Genomic DNA, 16,143 nt, shown 5'->3' with positions numbered 1-16,143 from the left:
AATTACCTAGGATAATGAAGGATGGATAGGCACTGAAGATTCAGCATAGCTGAACACCAAACACCCTCCCCCACAAAACCAAAGATAGCACTTGGCCTTTGGGTATAATACTGTATATCACGTTTGGAGTAGATTTGTTTCTTAACTATGTTTTGATAGGATTGCTATTAAAGTCAGTTTCTATTCTCTATACACCCTCAAAACAGCGAGGGACCATGACTGGTGGAAATGCCTTGCATGATATGCCTCTGTGGAAAATGAGAGTCGACTGCAAAAGCTCTTCTCCACCCGGTTCTTTCAGTCCTGCATCCCAGGTCTTGGTCTGTGTCTTACTGATTTCCCAGTTAATTATTTTAACCTTGTTCTCAGTGGCCTTCTTTGCCTCTCATTGCCATAGAAACCCATTCTATTGTAAGCATTGTCTTTCTTGCCTGTTCCTTTGACCCAGGCCCTCTACTTAAGTCCTCCTTCAGCTCCAAATCACCTGTTGAATTAAATCTAAGCTTCTTGATCTTGGCTTCCAGGATGTTCTATAATTCCCTCCTCTTTTTTTCTCCTTTTAGAAATAATACATTCTTGGAGTGGAGGTTAAAGTAGATTACTGTCAACCAAAATATTAACTGTAATAACTAACATATTTACATAGAACTTTAGAGTTAAGTAAAAACATATCCAGCTACATCACCCATTTAAGGCTTGCACTCTTCTATATTATGTATAATTATTTTACATTTACATAAATATAGATAGATAAAGCAGGTAATATGATTAGCATTTTAAGTTCAATAAAATTGGGGCCCAAAGAAATTAAATGACTTGCCCTATAAGAATTTACTGGAGCTGAAGCTACATCCTTTTTCTTTTTTTTTCTTTTTGAGATGGAGTTTCACTCTTGTTGCCCAGGCTGGAGTGCAATAGCCCGATCTCCACTGTAAACTTCCACCTCCCAGGATCAAGCCATTCTCCTGCCTCAGCCTCCAGAGTAGCTGGGATTATAGGCATGCACCACTACCACGGCCAATTTTGTATTTTTAGTAGAGATGGGGGTTTCTCCATGTTGGTCAGGCAGATCTTGAACTCCGACCTCAGGTAATCCGCCCGCCTCAGCCTCCCAAAGTGCTGGGATTACAGGCCGGAGCCACCGCGTCCGGCTGAAGCTACTTCTTAAACTCTATTATTCGGGCTCCCAGGCCATTCTTGTTATACTACACAATGTGATTAATAATCCTGTATTTACCAAAACAATTTTTTTTTTTACATCCTGTAGCAGGCAGAATTCTGAGATATCCCCCAAGATCTCCTCCTGACCCCACCCCCACAGTACACGACATACATAATCCATGGGGCCGCAACTATGAAGAGAGATGACTCCACTCATTCTTTATGCGGTGTAGCAGAGTTGATTTTTTTTTTTTTTTTTTTTTAAGACACAGTCTCACTCTGTCATACAGACTGGAGTGCAATGGTGCAACCTCCACCTCCTGGGTTCAAGTAGTTCTTGTACCTCAGCCTCCCAAGTAGCTGGGAAAACAGGAGCAGACCACTACACCCAATTACTTTTTTGTATTTTTAGTAGAGACGGGGTTTTATCATGTTGCCCAGGCTGGTCTCAAACTCCTGAGCTCAGGCAATCCACCGGCCTCAGCCTCCCCAAGTGCTAGGATTACTGGTGTCAGCTACCGCGCCCGACCAAGAGTTGACCCTAAAATCTGGAGATTATCCAGGTGGGCCTGATCTAATCACATGAGTCCTTTAAAAGCAGAGCATTTGGCCAGGCGTGGTGGCTCACACCTGTAATCCAAGCATTCTGGAGGCCAAGGCGGGAGGATCACCTGAGGTCGGGAGTTCAAGACCAGCCTGACCAACATGATGAAACCCCGTCTTTTTAAAAATAAATAAATAAATAAAAGCAGAGCATTTTTCTCCAACGGTGGCAGAAGACTCAGAAAGATGTGCTTCAGCTGGCCTGGAAGAAAGTAAACATCCATGTTGTGAACTACCAATAGGGCTCAAGCGGGACGGACTTGAGAGTGACCCCTAGGAGCTGAGGGGGTCCACCACTAACAGCACACAACAGAACAGGCAACTCAGTCCCACAACCGCCAGGAACTGAATTCTGGCTAAAAGAATGAGTTAGGAGATGGATTTTTCTCCAGAGCCTCCGATGAGATTTCGGCCTTGTCTTACCCTGGGCAGAGAACCCAGACACCCAGTGAATTACCAAGGATTACAAAGTATCTCCCCAGGAGAGTTATTATTATTTTTTTTTTTTGGCGGGGGGGAGGATACGGTTTAAAGAAAAGTTTTTAGTGTGAATGTTTTCAGAGAATCCAAGAACTCTCCATTAGCCAGTCTCACTATTTCCTACCCTTTTAAAAGCCCTACCACCCTTTCACTTAAAGTAGCTGTCCCCGGGAAGCTTTTCTATTTTGTACCCCTTCTAGGGGGAATGGACTGAGTAGAGAACGAAATAAAGCAGCCTAAAAGGCATCTCGCTATATCGTTGATATTTTGCCTAGGGAACGCCCTATCATGTCATAGCATATAAACTATCGAGTTATGCATTTGCTGCTAGCTGAAGAGATTATTCCTTGATAACCGTTCGGTCAGAATAGGAACAAATGGTACTCCTGTTCAGAGAACTACAAATCCCAGAAGGCCGTTCGGCCAGGGCGCCTGCGCATCGCGCGCCCCTTCCTTTTGCGCTCCTCTTCATCTGAAAAGACCCGCCCCGCGGTGCTGTCTCTCGCGGTGGAAGAAGCGGAAGAAGATGGCGCTCACCAGGTGGGTTGTTGATTGGGGTCCTCGATACGGAAGGGTCTGGGAGTACTAGTGGTTTTCATTACTCTTTCCATAGCCTCCGGGCGGTGACCTAACCGGGGGCACAGAATGACGTGGGCCAAGGCTACGGCTAGGCCCTCCTGCCGGCCGCCTTTACGACTAGGCCTAGTGGAAGCTGGGGTCTTTGAGCGGTTTCCCGGGTTTAGTTCACCCCCTCACCAAGGCCGAAAGCCGCGGCGTGGCCTCAGACGCTGAGGAATGCGTTTTTCGCGTAAGCATCTGGCGGGGAGTGGACAGCGCTCCCTCAGGTCCGCGGCTTGGGCGAACGAGATGGGATTGGGTTCGGTAGTGGCTTATTTGGGCTGAGTGAACCGCGCGGGATGCGACTGCGCCGCTTTCCGGCCGTTTGCCTGTGGTGGTCTCTTTCCTTTCGGTGTCCGTTCGGCGTCCCGAAATAAGGATTCCTGAAAAAAGGGGCCCGGAACTGAACAGAGATTTAAATGAGCCACAGTACTGGCCGCTGTCTGCGGATATGCACCACTGCACCGCACTTTAACTTTGGATCGTAGAATTTCTTCCGTAGATAGAACCACCTCAGAGTTTTGCTGTTTCCGGTTGCCTTAGTAACCGTCTGTAAAGTGCTCCTCGCCTTTAAGAAAAAGATGCTTTTCAGTGGCAGCGTCCGAGAAGTTACACAACTCCTACTAGTCCCCAACCTGGCTGCCCCATCTTAAGTGGAAAAAGTTTCCATACGAACTCAGCAGGAAAAGTCTAGTGTTCAGGAAGGTTGTAGGGGATGTAATCATTTTAGGACATCAGCTTGAGCCCTCTTAACACCCTTCATTCCCCTCACCCATAGTTTTTTCCTGGCTGATGACAGTTTGAATCCAAAAAATGCTTTAATCAAAAACTTGTTTTGGGAATTACTGTTGGTGCTTTGCTCTGTCCTGGGGTTTGTGTATACAGAAGGAAATCTGTCCTTGGCTGCAGGGAAGATGGAGTACAAGGCATACAGACATTAAAGAGTTACAGAACACAACATGCATATTTGTGTAATACTAACCTTAGTGCAAAAAGAATTAGATGGAATAAGCTATGTGGGCTAGAGAGTTTTCTTCCGCCCTCCTTTCCAACATTTTTTTTTTTTTTTGCTTTTTTTAAAAAAAATTTTATTTGTTTATTTTTTTGAGATGGGGTTTATTTTTCTCACTGTGTTGGTCAGATTGGTCTTGAACTCTTGACCTCAAGCAGTCCTCCTGTCTTGGCCTCCCAAAGTGCTAGGATTGCCCGCATGAGCCACCATGTCCGGCATCTGAAATATTTTTTAATGAAAAAATAGAAATGAGGTCTCACTACATTGGCCAGGGTGGTCTCCAACTTTTGGCCTCCAGCAATCTTCTCATCTGAGCCTCCCAAAGTGCTGGGATTGCAGGCATGCACTACCACGCCCAGCCAAGAGTTTTCTTTAGTGAATGTTACAGGCAGCAAACATTTGAGTGCCCGCCTCCCCCCTCTCCCCCCACAGGCAGGTGTGAGGCACTGTGTCATGGACTAGTAAAGTTATGAGGGGAGACTTTGTGGAAAAGGCGGAATTTGAAATGGACACAGGAAAAATTTCTAGAGATGTCACGGGGTATTTTTTATTTATTTTATTTTTGATACAGGGTCTCACTCTTGCCCAGGCTGTAGTGCAGTGGCCCAATCACAACTCATTGCAGCCTCAACCTCCCAAGGCTCAGGTGGTCCTCCTGCCTCAGTGCCCCTGAGTAGCTGGGACTATAGACCCTTGCCATGACGCCCAGCTAATTTTTCTATTTTTAGTAGAGGTGGGGTTTTGCCATGTTGCCCAGCCTGGTCTTGAACTCCTGGGCTCAAGTGATCCACCCATCTCAGCCTCCCAAAGTGTTGGCATTACTGGCGTGAGCCACCACACCTGGCCTGTCATGGGTATTGCGTGCTTAAATTTACAATGGCAGAATGCAGTCTTTAAATGACTAGTCTTGGGGACTCCAGAGCTTTCCATACCTACTATCTGGTGTTCATCAGTATTCTTTGTAATATCCTTTAAACCAGTAAACGCATTTTCCTGAGTTCTGTGAGCTGCCCTAGCAAATTAGTTGAACCCGAGGATGAGGTCAAGAGATCCTGGTGTGTAGTCAGTTGGCCAGTGGCCCAAACCTACTGTTGGCATCTGAAATAAGGGCAGTCTTGTGGACTGAGCCCTCAACCTGTGACATCTGACTCTATCTCCAGGTAGATAACATCACAGTTTAATTGAATGAGAGGATACTTAGCTGGTGTCCAGTAGAGAATTGATAGCTTCCTTGATATGTGGGGGAAAACTGTCACACATCTGGTATCAGAAGTGTTGTGTGTTGTTGATTGTTGAGTGAAATAATAGAAACTGAGTTTATTTTAATTTTAACATTCGATCTACATGGAGTTTACATTCTAATGGGACAGAAAGACTGTGAGTAAAATCAATAATGCAATTTCAGGTAATACATGCTAGGAGTAAGATAAAGATAAAGGGTTAGAGAGTGACTCAAGTTTGGGGTGAAGTGGCTATTTTGGGCAAGATGGTCAGAAAACAGCTCTAGAGAGAGGTGACTGATCAGAGACATGAGTGCTAAGATGCAAGCTGTTGAAACATTTGGGGCTGGCTACTCTAGGTGCACTGTCTTTGGGATGATCCTGCTCTGCAAGGAGCAGTCAAAAAAGAAAAGATCTGGAAATCTGGAGAATAATTTTCTAAAAAGCATATAAAAATTTTTGTTTTTTGTTTTTGTTTTTGTTTTTGAGGCAAAGTCTCTCTCACCTAGGCTGGAGTTCAGTGGAGCAATCTCTGCTCACTGCAAACTCCACCACGTGGATTTAAGTGATTCTCCTGCCTCAGCTTGGATTACAGGTGTCTGCCACCATGCCTGGCTAATTTTTGTATTTTTAGTAGAGACAGGTTTTCACTATGTTGGCATAGCTGGTCCCAAACTTCTGGCTTCAAGTGATCTGCCTGCTTTACCCTCCCAAAGTGTTGGGATTACAGGCATGAGCCACTGCGCCCAGCTGGAAAAATTGTGATTGATTGGTAAATAGATGATATATAGAAGATAGATTGATAGAAAGATTTTATGGCAGAAGGAATAGCCAGTGTAAAGATCATGAAATGGCATGTTTATGGAAAGATAAGAAGTTTGCAATGGCATGAAGATGGTGAGTGCCAGGGGAAGAGTGTATTTATTTCTCCTGCAAACACTTAAGGAGCCCCAGCTGTGAGCTAGAAATCCTGGAGCATTAGGGATGAAAGAAGCATAAGGGATGATTCCTGCAGAGTTGCTCAGTCTAGTGAAAGCAGAATAGGTAAATAAGTAGATAATTGCAATACAGTTAGATATTGTAGTAGTGGTATATAGAGGGTTTTGGGGGATCATAGAGACAGGCAGTTAACCCAAACTGGAAGAGTCGTGGAACAGCCCTAAAACAGTCAAACATACAGAACCTGTATTGAACGGTATTTAGATACTATGCTAACTGGTTCATGTATTTTTCTCATTTAATACTTACAAGAACCTTATGAAGTAGATACTTTTATGAACTATTATTACAGATGAGAAAACAGATTCAGTTCTAATCCTAGTTCTTTTGTATTTACTCCAAAGTAGTTCAAAGAAAAGAGCATAAGGATAAAAATGTTAAAAAAATAAGGAGTAGCCAGGCATAGTGGCTCATACTGCCAGCAATCCCAGTACTTTGGGAGGCTAAGGCTGATGGATCACTTCAGGCCAGGAGTTTGAGACCAGCCTGACCAGCATGGGCCAACATCTCTGCTAGACAGTAGAGACAACCCTGTCTCTACTAAAAATAGAAAAATTAGGGGTATGGTGGCATATACCTGTAATCCCAGCTACTCGAGAGGCTAAGACATGAGAATCACACGAACTCAGGAGGCAGAGGTTTCAGTGAACCAAGATCACGTCACTGCACTCTAGGCTGGGCAACAGAGCAAGACTCTTGTCTCCAAAAAAAGGAGTATAGGAATAAAAACCTGTACACTGCACAGTTTAACTCTGGATTATTAGGAATTTTTACTTGCTTGTTATAAGAAATATGGAAACAGGCCAGGTATGGTTGCTCACGCCTGTAATCATAGCATTTTGGGAGGCCAATGCAGGCAGATCACCTGAGGTCAGGAGTTCAAGACCAACCTGGCCAACATGGCAAAATGCTGTCTCTACTAAAAATACAAAAATTAGCCATGCGTGGTGATGCACATCTGTAATCCCAGCTACTTGGGAGGCTGAGGCAGGAAAATCGCTTGAACCTGGGAGGTGGAGGCTGCAGCAAGCTGAGATCGCGCCACTGCACTACAGCCTGGGTCACACAGAGAAACTCTGTCTCAGAAAAAATATATATATAAATATATATATATATGAAAGCATGGCCAGGTACAGTGGCTCAAGCCTGTAATCCCAGTTCTTTGGCAGGCTGAGGTGGGCAGGTCAGTTGAGGTCAGGAGTCCGAGACCAGCCTGGCCAACATGGTGAAACCCCACCTCTACGAAAATTTCAAAAGTTAGCGGGTATGGTGGTGGGCATTTATAGTCCCAGCTACTTGGGAGGCTGAGGCAGGAGAATCACTTGAACACAGGAGGCGGAGGTTGCATTGAGCAGAGATGGCATCACTGCACTCCAGCCTGGGCAACAGAGTGAGACTCTGTCTCAAAAAAAAAAAATGAAGTATGGAAGCATAAATTGAATTTGTCTGTTATGTGAAATACCTGTTAATTTTTGTTTCTGAACATCATTTGCTTTAGTCCTAGTCAGATGTTCCTACCGTATATCTTAGAGTATTTCTGTCTTTCCACATAAAATAAAATGACTAGTATTGAGTACTGCCATAAATTATTGAAAAGTCTGCTCTTTTGCTGAAAAGGAAAAACATAGGAAAAATTGTCTCTGATGGCCAAGTTGCAGTGGTCAAACTAAACATAAGAGTTTTTAAAATTTCTGACTTTTATTATCTCTGCTTATAGCTTTTTACCTGCACCTACTCAGCTATCTCAGGACCAGCTAGAGGCTGAAGAAAAGGCAAGATCCCAGAGATCACGGCAGACCTCATTGGTCTCCTCCCGAAGAGAGCCTCCCCCGTACGGATATCGGAAAGGCTGGATACCTCGGTTATTAGAGGTACATATGGATCTTAAATTTGGATTTATTAAATTGTGCTGAAATTTATTATAGCACACTATAACATAAATTTAAATGTTAGAACCTCTGATTATGAATGTCAGTATGATAGAAATTCTGGTTATTAGCTCTCAAGATGTGTATTTCCCTCAGAAGATGTATCATATTCTTTTTGCCTATTATCTATCACTGCTTTGTGGTCACTAGAGAATTGTACCATTTGACTATTCCTATATCAAACTGTTACATGTTTACAAGAAAACTAATATTTTATTAATCCAGGAATTATAGCATATGGAAAATAATCAAAAGTAAAAGATCAGAAAGATGAAAGTGGCTTTCATGTTTGGTCTGTTCCTCCTTCCCTCCAATAATACCACATAACCCTGAAGAGACAACTTTCCTTCAGGGAAAACTCCAGTAGCACTTCCTTTGCTCATTTCTTTCTCATCACTTGTTTTCTCATCTTTAATTTGAGAATGTTAATATATATCTGATACATAGATTAAATATATTTTTAGGGGTATAAGACAAAATTTGGTTGATTTGAAGGCAATGAGGGAGAAGGAACCATCTGGCTTCTCTGTCTAGCTTGTTGCCAAAGAACAAACTTCTGCTGGGCTCAGTGGCTCACGCCTGTAGTGCCAGCACTTTGGGAGAGTGAGGCAGCAAATCACCTGAGGTTGGGAGTTTGAGACCAACCTGACCAACATGGAAAAACTCCATCTCTACTAAAAATACAAAGTTAGCTAGGCCTGGTGGCGCATGCCTGTAATCCCAGCTACTAGGAGGCTGAGGCAGGAGAATTGCTTGAACCCAGGAGGCAGAGATTACAGTGAGCCGAGATTGCGCCATTGCACTCTAGCCTGGGCAACAAAAGCAAAATTCTGTCTCAAAAAAAAGAAAAAAGAACAAGCTTCCTTGGCAGCACCTATTATAATTACTCAAAATACTTTACATTAATTAATTAATTATAGTTATTTTTGGGAGGCAGAGGATGGAGTCTTGCTCTGTTGCCCAAGTCAGAGTGCAATGGCATGATCTTGGCTCACTGCAACCTCTGCCTCCCAGGTTCAAGCGATTCTCCTGCATCAACCTCCTGAGTAGCTGGGATTACAGGCACATGCCACCATGCCTGACTAATTTTTTGTATTATTTTGTAGAGACAGAGTTTCACCCTGTTAGCCAGGCAGTTCTCAAACTCCTGACCTCAGGTGATCTACCTGCCTCAGCCTCGCAAAGTGCTGGGATTACAGGCATGAGCTACTGCGCCCAGCCTACATTAATTTAATACATATTCCTTTGCCTGATTCTAGGGCAGCCTTCCCATTCTTGATCACTTTCTTAACTAGGGAGAAAAGCAAATATTTGAGACCAATATTTTGCCTCCTCAAGACCTCCTCCACTTTTATCAAGCCTTTTTCTTCTCTCTCTCCCAGTATTATTCTGATTCCTGCCTATTTTGCTTCCTAATGTCCCAAGGAATGTACTTGCCCTATTAAAAATCTGAAGTGCCTATGCCATTCCTAGTTCTTTTCATTTTATCACTTTTCTTTTTTTTTTGAGACAAAGTTTGCTCTGTCACCCAGGCTAGAGTTATAGGGGTATGATCTTGGCTCACTGCAACCTCCTCCTGGGTTCAAGCAATTCTCCTGCCTCAGCCCCCCAAGTAGCTGGGTATAGACACGTGCCATCATACCTGGCTAATTTTTGTGTTTTCAGTAGAGGCAGAGTTTTGCCATGTTGACCAGGCTGGTCTCAGACCTCTGACCTCAAGTGATCTTCCTGCCTTGGCCTTCCGAAGTGCTTGGATTAAAGGTGTGAGCCACAACACCCAGCCATCACCCCATCACTTTTTTTCTGTCCTTAATAGTTAGGACTTTTATTTTACAAATATGAAGGGCTCCACCTTTTTTCACATGCCTTCAGTTAGTGATCATAGTGTTCATTGAATTGAGAGGTGTAGCTTAGAGAAGCCATACCAGAAGCCGATATATTCTCAATCTCTTCCATGTATCATTCCCCTGGCTACCAGACTCTATTTTTATTAGAGTTTATAAGAGGAACACCCAACTAGATCATGTCTTGTCCTGAGTCTTCCAAAAAAACCACATGTGGGTTTCTTGGTTGCTTTTTTGTCAACTTTTTTCTGGTCCTTATGAATGCTGGTGTGTGAAGGCCAATCCTATGGCAGTTATTAAGGGATTTTTGTCCTTTTGTTTTCTCTGGTAGTGTAATTTGTGGGAGGCAGACCAAGATGAAAGATCATCAAGGAATCTTATCTGGGGTGAAAAAGTAGTGATTGGCATCATCTTATAGAGGAGTTGAGTGTCTCTGTTGAGGCATTATAAATATTGTTTGATCTGTCAGTAGATTGCACAATGGGGGATAACAGGCATCATCTTAAATAGAATAGAAGAAATCTCATTCATGCATTTTAGCATTATGATACTTGGTTGTTTTTAGCTTTTTAGATTCTTACTTGACTATCAGTCGTTTTGTATATCCTGGTAGAACAGAACAGTTTATTTAAAAATCAAGCTGAAATGGCCAGCTAATCTGGAAATGCTGTGGATGCTTCTTGAGGGGAGTGAATGTTCTGTGGAAGAAGGCATTTTGTTCTAGTTTTCAATGTAAAAGCTGTGATTTTCTGGCAAGCTTAATGACCACATAATGCTACATCTACATTTCTGAAGTGCTTATTATAGTTGAAAAACTCTAGCAAATCCAAGCATGTGTCAGATTGATGGCCTGGGTATGGGAAGCACTTTTCTTAGGAATGCTTTAACTCTTTCTCGTTTACAAGAAAATGTCTCTCAGCTTTATTCTCTTGTTTTTCAAAAACTTCAAACATTTCTTTAGCAAATAAGCTTATTGTATTTAGGAACTCAGATCTTAGGTCTAACGGAGTATTTCTTAAAGAGGTCTCGTAAAAGTAAATATTTGCTTTTTTTTTTCATCAAGCCCACTCTAAATGATTAATTTTAATTGTGTTTTCTATCATTTCTTAGTAGTACTCATTTGGCTGTTTTTAGCTAAAAGAAAGGTATTTCACAGTAGTAGAAAATACAAACCTTTTTGGAGTCTCAGAAGATCTGGTTCAAGTCCTGCATATGCTACCTGTGAGAGATCTCAGGAAAACCGCTTAATTTTCCTAAACCTGAACATTTCCATGTAAAATACAAGGATGTTAAAGAGTTACAAAGATTAACTAAGATACAAGTATGAATCATGTTTAAAATGTACTAAGCAAATACTACTAAATTTTTTAAAACTACTTAAAAATTATACTTGATCCTCATGTTTATTTGATAAACCTTGTTAAAATATTTCATCAGCAAACTTTATTTAGCTTGTTCAACTTTAGTAGTCTCAGTTTTCTCTCCTAAATAATTATACATAATCACTAGTAGAAACATAGTAAACTCGTTCCTGGATCCTTCCTATTGTATTCATTTGCTTCTCACATAACAATGAATAAATGGTATCATGTTAATAAAATCTAATTCCAAGAAAAAAATCCTTTCTACTTATGCTCTAAGTATAGCTTTACCCGTTCCTCACTAAAATATTATATATATGCTAAAATATATATATATATTTTTTTTGCTTTGTCCCAATCATTTTGCTTAGTTTCTTTCTGTATATATACAGAAAAGAAATATATATATGTATTCTTTCTGTATATATCCACATTTTCTTGCTGTAGCCTGTAAGTTCCTTCATGATTTGGTGTTTTTCACTCATGTTACTTGTGCCTCAAGCTCTGCTGTCCTCAGTAAGCTGTTAGCCCCACTGAATTCTCATTGCCTAAAATATGCCAAACTCATTCTTGCAGCAAGGCCTTCACATTGGCTATTTGCTCTGTCTAGAAAATGCTTCCCTCGTGTATATATATGTATGTGTATCTTCCCATGGCAGCTTTCTCATCATTCAGGCTTTAGCTCACGTTACTTCTTCACAAAGGCTGTCCCAACCATCCTATCAAAAGCCCCTTTTCCCAGTCTTTGTATTACCTTCATGGTACTTATCACAAGCCAAAGATTGTGTTTTTTATATCTTTGCCTACTAGAATGTAAACTCCACAACAGACTTCTGCTGTGTGTATCTCTTAACATCTACCATACTAAGGACTCGATAATTATTTGCTGAATGAATGAATATATTTTGAATGTCAAATGACAATTAACTGTTTTATTTAACTACTTCTAATGTATAGGATTTTGGAGATGGAGGTGCTTTTCCAGAGATCCATGTGGCTCAGTATCCACTGGATATGGGACGAAAGAAAAAAATGTCGAATGCACTGGCCATTCAGGTGGATTCTGAAGGAAAAATTAAATATGATGCAATCGCTCGACAAGGACAGTCAAAAGACAAGGTACTCCTCTCATGTTTTCCCTTAATGATAAATATTTTAGGAAAAATTTTTAATTTTGTGGACATGATAAATCTCTTGCTGTTTGAATTATGTTAAAAGTAGCAATGTCTGGGCATGGTGGCTTGTACCTATATTCCCAGCTACTTGGGAGAGGGTGGAGATTTGGTTTAGCCCAAGAGTTTGAGGATGCAGTGAGCCTCTGCACTCTTTTTGAGTGACAGAGCAAGACCCTGTTTTTGAGGGTGGAAAAAAAGTACATTTTAAAACAGTTACTTTAAGATAGTAGCATTCTAAAACTGCCAGTAAATTTTTTGAAATCTGCAATCCCAGAGCCTTACCATCAACTTTTAATTTCTCCTATAGTTTCTTCTAATTTTTCCTATAGTCTTCCGGTTTCCTGCATGTAGTGAGAGTACTTAGGTATTTATTTTAATAGTTCATTTGAATGTAATAAATTACACAAACTTCTTTTGCCCTAGATTAAGTACAAAACTAGCATTTGCTATCCAGATTTAGGATGGCCCTGCTACTAAGTAATCCATAGGCCAAAAATAAAATTTGCTTAAAATAATCTCATCACAGAACAGCTACACTCAGGGCCAAGGAACTATTTTTAAGAAGACCTAGTTTTTTTTTTTTTCTTGTAAATAAATACTCAAGATAGAAGTAAAAGATTTCTTTAGAACTGATGATGTTTGGAAAAATACTTGAGAGATTTGAGTACCTATCATTTGCCTCTCTCTCCACTGACCAAATTTTTTCAATTTGCCCTCTAAAATAGCACTAACAACCCATCCTTTGCTTCTGCATCATGGCTGCTGAACTTTTGGGGAAAACAATTATGCAATCATGCAGATTTATATTTCCTGTTTCAGCTCAGCTCCCTTGGTACTCCCACCAAACTTTAATTCTTACTTTTTCTATACTGTCTCATCCTTAGTGAGTGACTCCCCCATCTCTTTGGATATAAAGACTATTTGAAGAAAATTGTCAGTTTTCTTTATCCTACACTTGTTTTTTTTTTTTCTTTTACTTTTGTTTCTGCATGAAATGCCTTCTTCTAAGTGTAATCTTTTTTATTTTATTTTATTTTTTAATTATTATTATTTTTTTAATAAAATAAAGATGGGGTTTCACCATGTTGATCAGGCTGGTCTTGAACTGCTGACCTCAGGTGATCCGCCCGCCTTGGCCTCCAAAGTGCTTGGATTACAGGCGTGAGCCACCATGCCCAGCCTATTTTATTTTATTTATTTATTTTTTTCTGAGACAGTGTCTTGTTCTCTTGCCCAGGCTGGAGTGCAGTGGCATGATCACGGCTCACTGAAGCCTTAACCCTTCTGGGCTCAAACAGTCCTCCCACCTCAGCCTCTCAAGTAGCTGAGACCACAGGTGTGCACTACCATGCCCAGCTAATTTATTATTTTTTGTAGAGGTGGGATCTCCCTATGTTGCTCAAGCTGATCTTGAACTTCTGAGCTCAAGCAGTCATCCTGCCTCTGCCTCCCAAAGTGCTGGAATCATGGGCATGAGCCACTGCACCTGAATCTGTACCTAATCTTGCCGTTTATATTCTGGATCTCAATCCCTTCCCTCTTCCTCTATAAACCTTACCTACTTGTCATTCTTTTCAACAGTTCTACACCTTTCTTCTTGTAATGGCTCTTTCCTGTTAGCAGTTGAATGTGCTTGTTTTTTTTGTCATTTGTTTGTTTATTCTTTTTTAGATTATAGTGTCATGGCAACCTCATAGCTCATTGCAACCTTGAACTCTTGGGCTGAGGTAATTCTCCTACCTCAGCCTCCTGAGTAGCTGGGACTACGGGCACGCACCACCATGCCCAGCTGATTTTTTAATTTTTAGTAGATAAGAGGTCTCACTGTTTTGCCCAGGGTGGTCATGAACTCCTGGACTCAAACAGTCCTCCCTCCTCAGTCTTCCAAAGTGCTGGGATTATAGATGTGAGCTGCCATACCTAGCCTTGTTTTCTGCTTTCTTTTTCTTTCATAACAACCACCTCAGCAAAGCCATAACTTTGCTAAACAAATGATCATGGCTTTTATTTTATTTTATTTGAGATTGGTTCTTCCTCTGTCACCCAAGCTAGAGTACTATGGTGGGATCATGGCTCGCTGCAGCCTTGACCTCTAGTGCTTAAGCAATCCTCGTACCTCTGTCTCCTAAGTAACTGAGACTGAAGTCATACACCACCACCACGCCTGGCTATTTTTTTTTTGTAGAGACAGGGAGGGTCTCCCTATGTTGCCCAGGCTGGTTTTGAACTCCTGGGCCCAAGCAGTTTTCCTGCCTCAGCCCCTGCAAAGTGCTGGTATTACAGGCTTGAAGCCGCCTGGCCTTTCTTATCTTTTGAAAGATAAGCTTTTCCCTGAGTACCTATTCTCAATGTTCCCTCTAGCTGCCACTTAATTTTTACCTAATTTTCTTCACTTTTTTTTCAGACATCTTGTAGGAGTTGTTTTGCCCTCTCTACCTCTTCACTTTCCTTTCACTTTTCAATTCACTACAAAATGACCTCACCTAAACCAGTTTGATGAGGTGCTCTCTGTCAGAAGTCTCTTAACACTTTTTTTTACAATACATTCTCTTTACACATTTTTTCTCACTCCGTGAGTCTAACCAAAGAACACAGCATATTCTCTTTAATGTAATTTATTTGCCACTCATATGCTGATGACTGTTGAATCTGTGTTTCCAGCCCAGTATTCTCTGCTGCACTGTAAGTCCCATCTTCCTGGCCCCAAGGGCAAGTGTATCTAGATCTCCCTGAAGTACTACTTAATCAAATCCAAACCTAAATACATAATTTTCCACTTAATCTACCTGCTATTTCTCTAACTCTGTAAGTGGTAGTGATATTTTCCTAATTGTTTGTGCCGAAAGCCTGGGAGTCATTTTTCATTTTTATTAAACTGATTTTTTTTTTTTTTTTTTTGGAGACAGAGTTTTGCTTTTGTTACCCAGGCTGGAGTGCAATGGCGCGATTCGGCTCACCGCAACCTCCACCTCCTGCCTCAGGCAATTCTCCTGCCTCAGCATCCCTAGTAGCTGAGATTACAGGCACACGCCACCATGCCCAGCTAATTTTTTTGTATTTTTAGTAGAGACGGGGTTTCACCATGTTGACCAGGATGGTCTCGATCTCTTGACCTTGTGATCCGCCCGCCTCAGCCTCCCGAAGTGCTGGGATTACAGGCTTGAGCCACCACGCCCGGCCTCATTTCTTGCATGATTTACTGTAGCAAAGTCTGAATCCATCTCCTTGCCATTTGTCTTGCTGGCCTGAACAAAAAAATGCATCCATGTTTGTTTATCTTTCTCTCTCATTATATATACACACAGGTATGCAGAGTTAAAATCTTTCTAGGGCTTCCATGGTCTTTAGGGTGAGGACTAAGCTGCTATGGCATGCCCGACCCCTTACTCACTTTTCTAGCCTAGCCTCAGCTCTCATGACCAGAATACTGAAATCCAAAAATAAACAGTTCAGTTTTAGCCATTCTATTTTCACTATAAAATAAATACCATTATAGGTGTTTTGTTTGCTTGTTTTTGAGACAGAGTCTTGCTCTGTCACCCAGGCTGGAGTGCGGTGGCGCAATAATGACTCGCTGCAGCCTTGAACTCCTGAGCTCAAGTGATCCTCCCACCCCAGTCATCTGAGTAGTTGGGACTACAGGTGCACACCACCACACGCCTGGTTTTTGTATTTTTTGTGGTGACGGGGTTTCACTATGTTGCCCAGGCTGGTCTTGAACTCCTGAGCTCAAGTGATCTGC

General features: G+C 41.7%; 1 protein-coding gene across 1 annotated transcript in view; it reads left to right on the top strand.

Annotated features, from left to right (window-relative positions):
* Positions 1–2,741: 2,741 nt before the first annotated feature.
* SNW1 (SNW domain containing 1) overlaps positions 2,742–16,143 on the top strand; it is a 40,661-nt gene continuing 27,259 nt past the window's right edge. The window contains exons 1-3 of the mRNA XM_002754162.6: positions 2,742–2,784; positions 7,811–7,964; positions 12,184–12,345. Coding sequence (XP_002754208.1) covers positions 2,771–2,784; positions 7,811–7,964; positions 12,184–12,345 — 330 coding nt within the window. The 5' untranslated portion in view covers positions 2,742–2,770. The remainder of the gene's footprint in view (positions 2,785–7,810; positions 7,965–12,183; positions 12,346–16,143) is intronic.

The sequence above is a fragment of the Callithrix jacchus genome, chromosome 8 (genome assembly GCF_049354715.1).
Source record: "Callithrix jacchus isolate 240 chromosome 8, calJac240_pri, whole genome shotgun sequence".
Lineage (NCBI taxonomy): Eukaryota > Metazoa > Chordata > Mammalia > Primates > Cebidae > Callithrix > Callithrix jacchus.
Note: the sequence above shows the minus strand (reverse complement) of the source record. Positions and strands in the feature narration are given on the sequence as shown.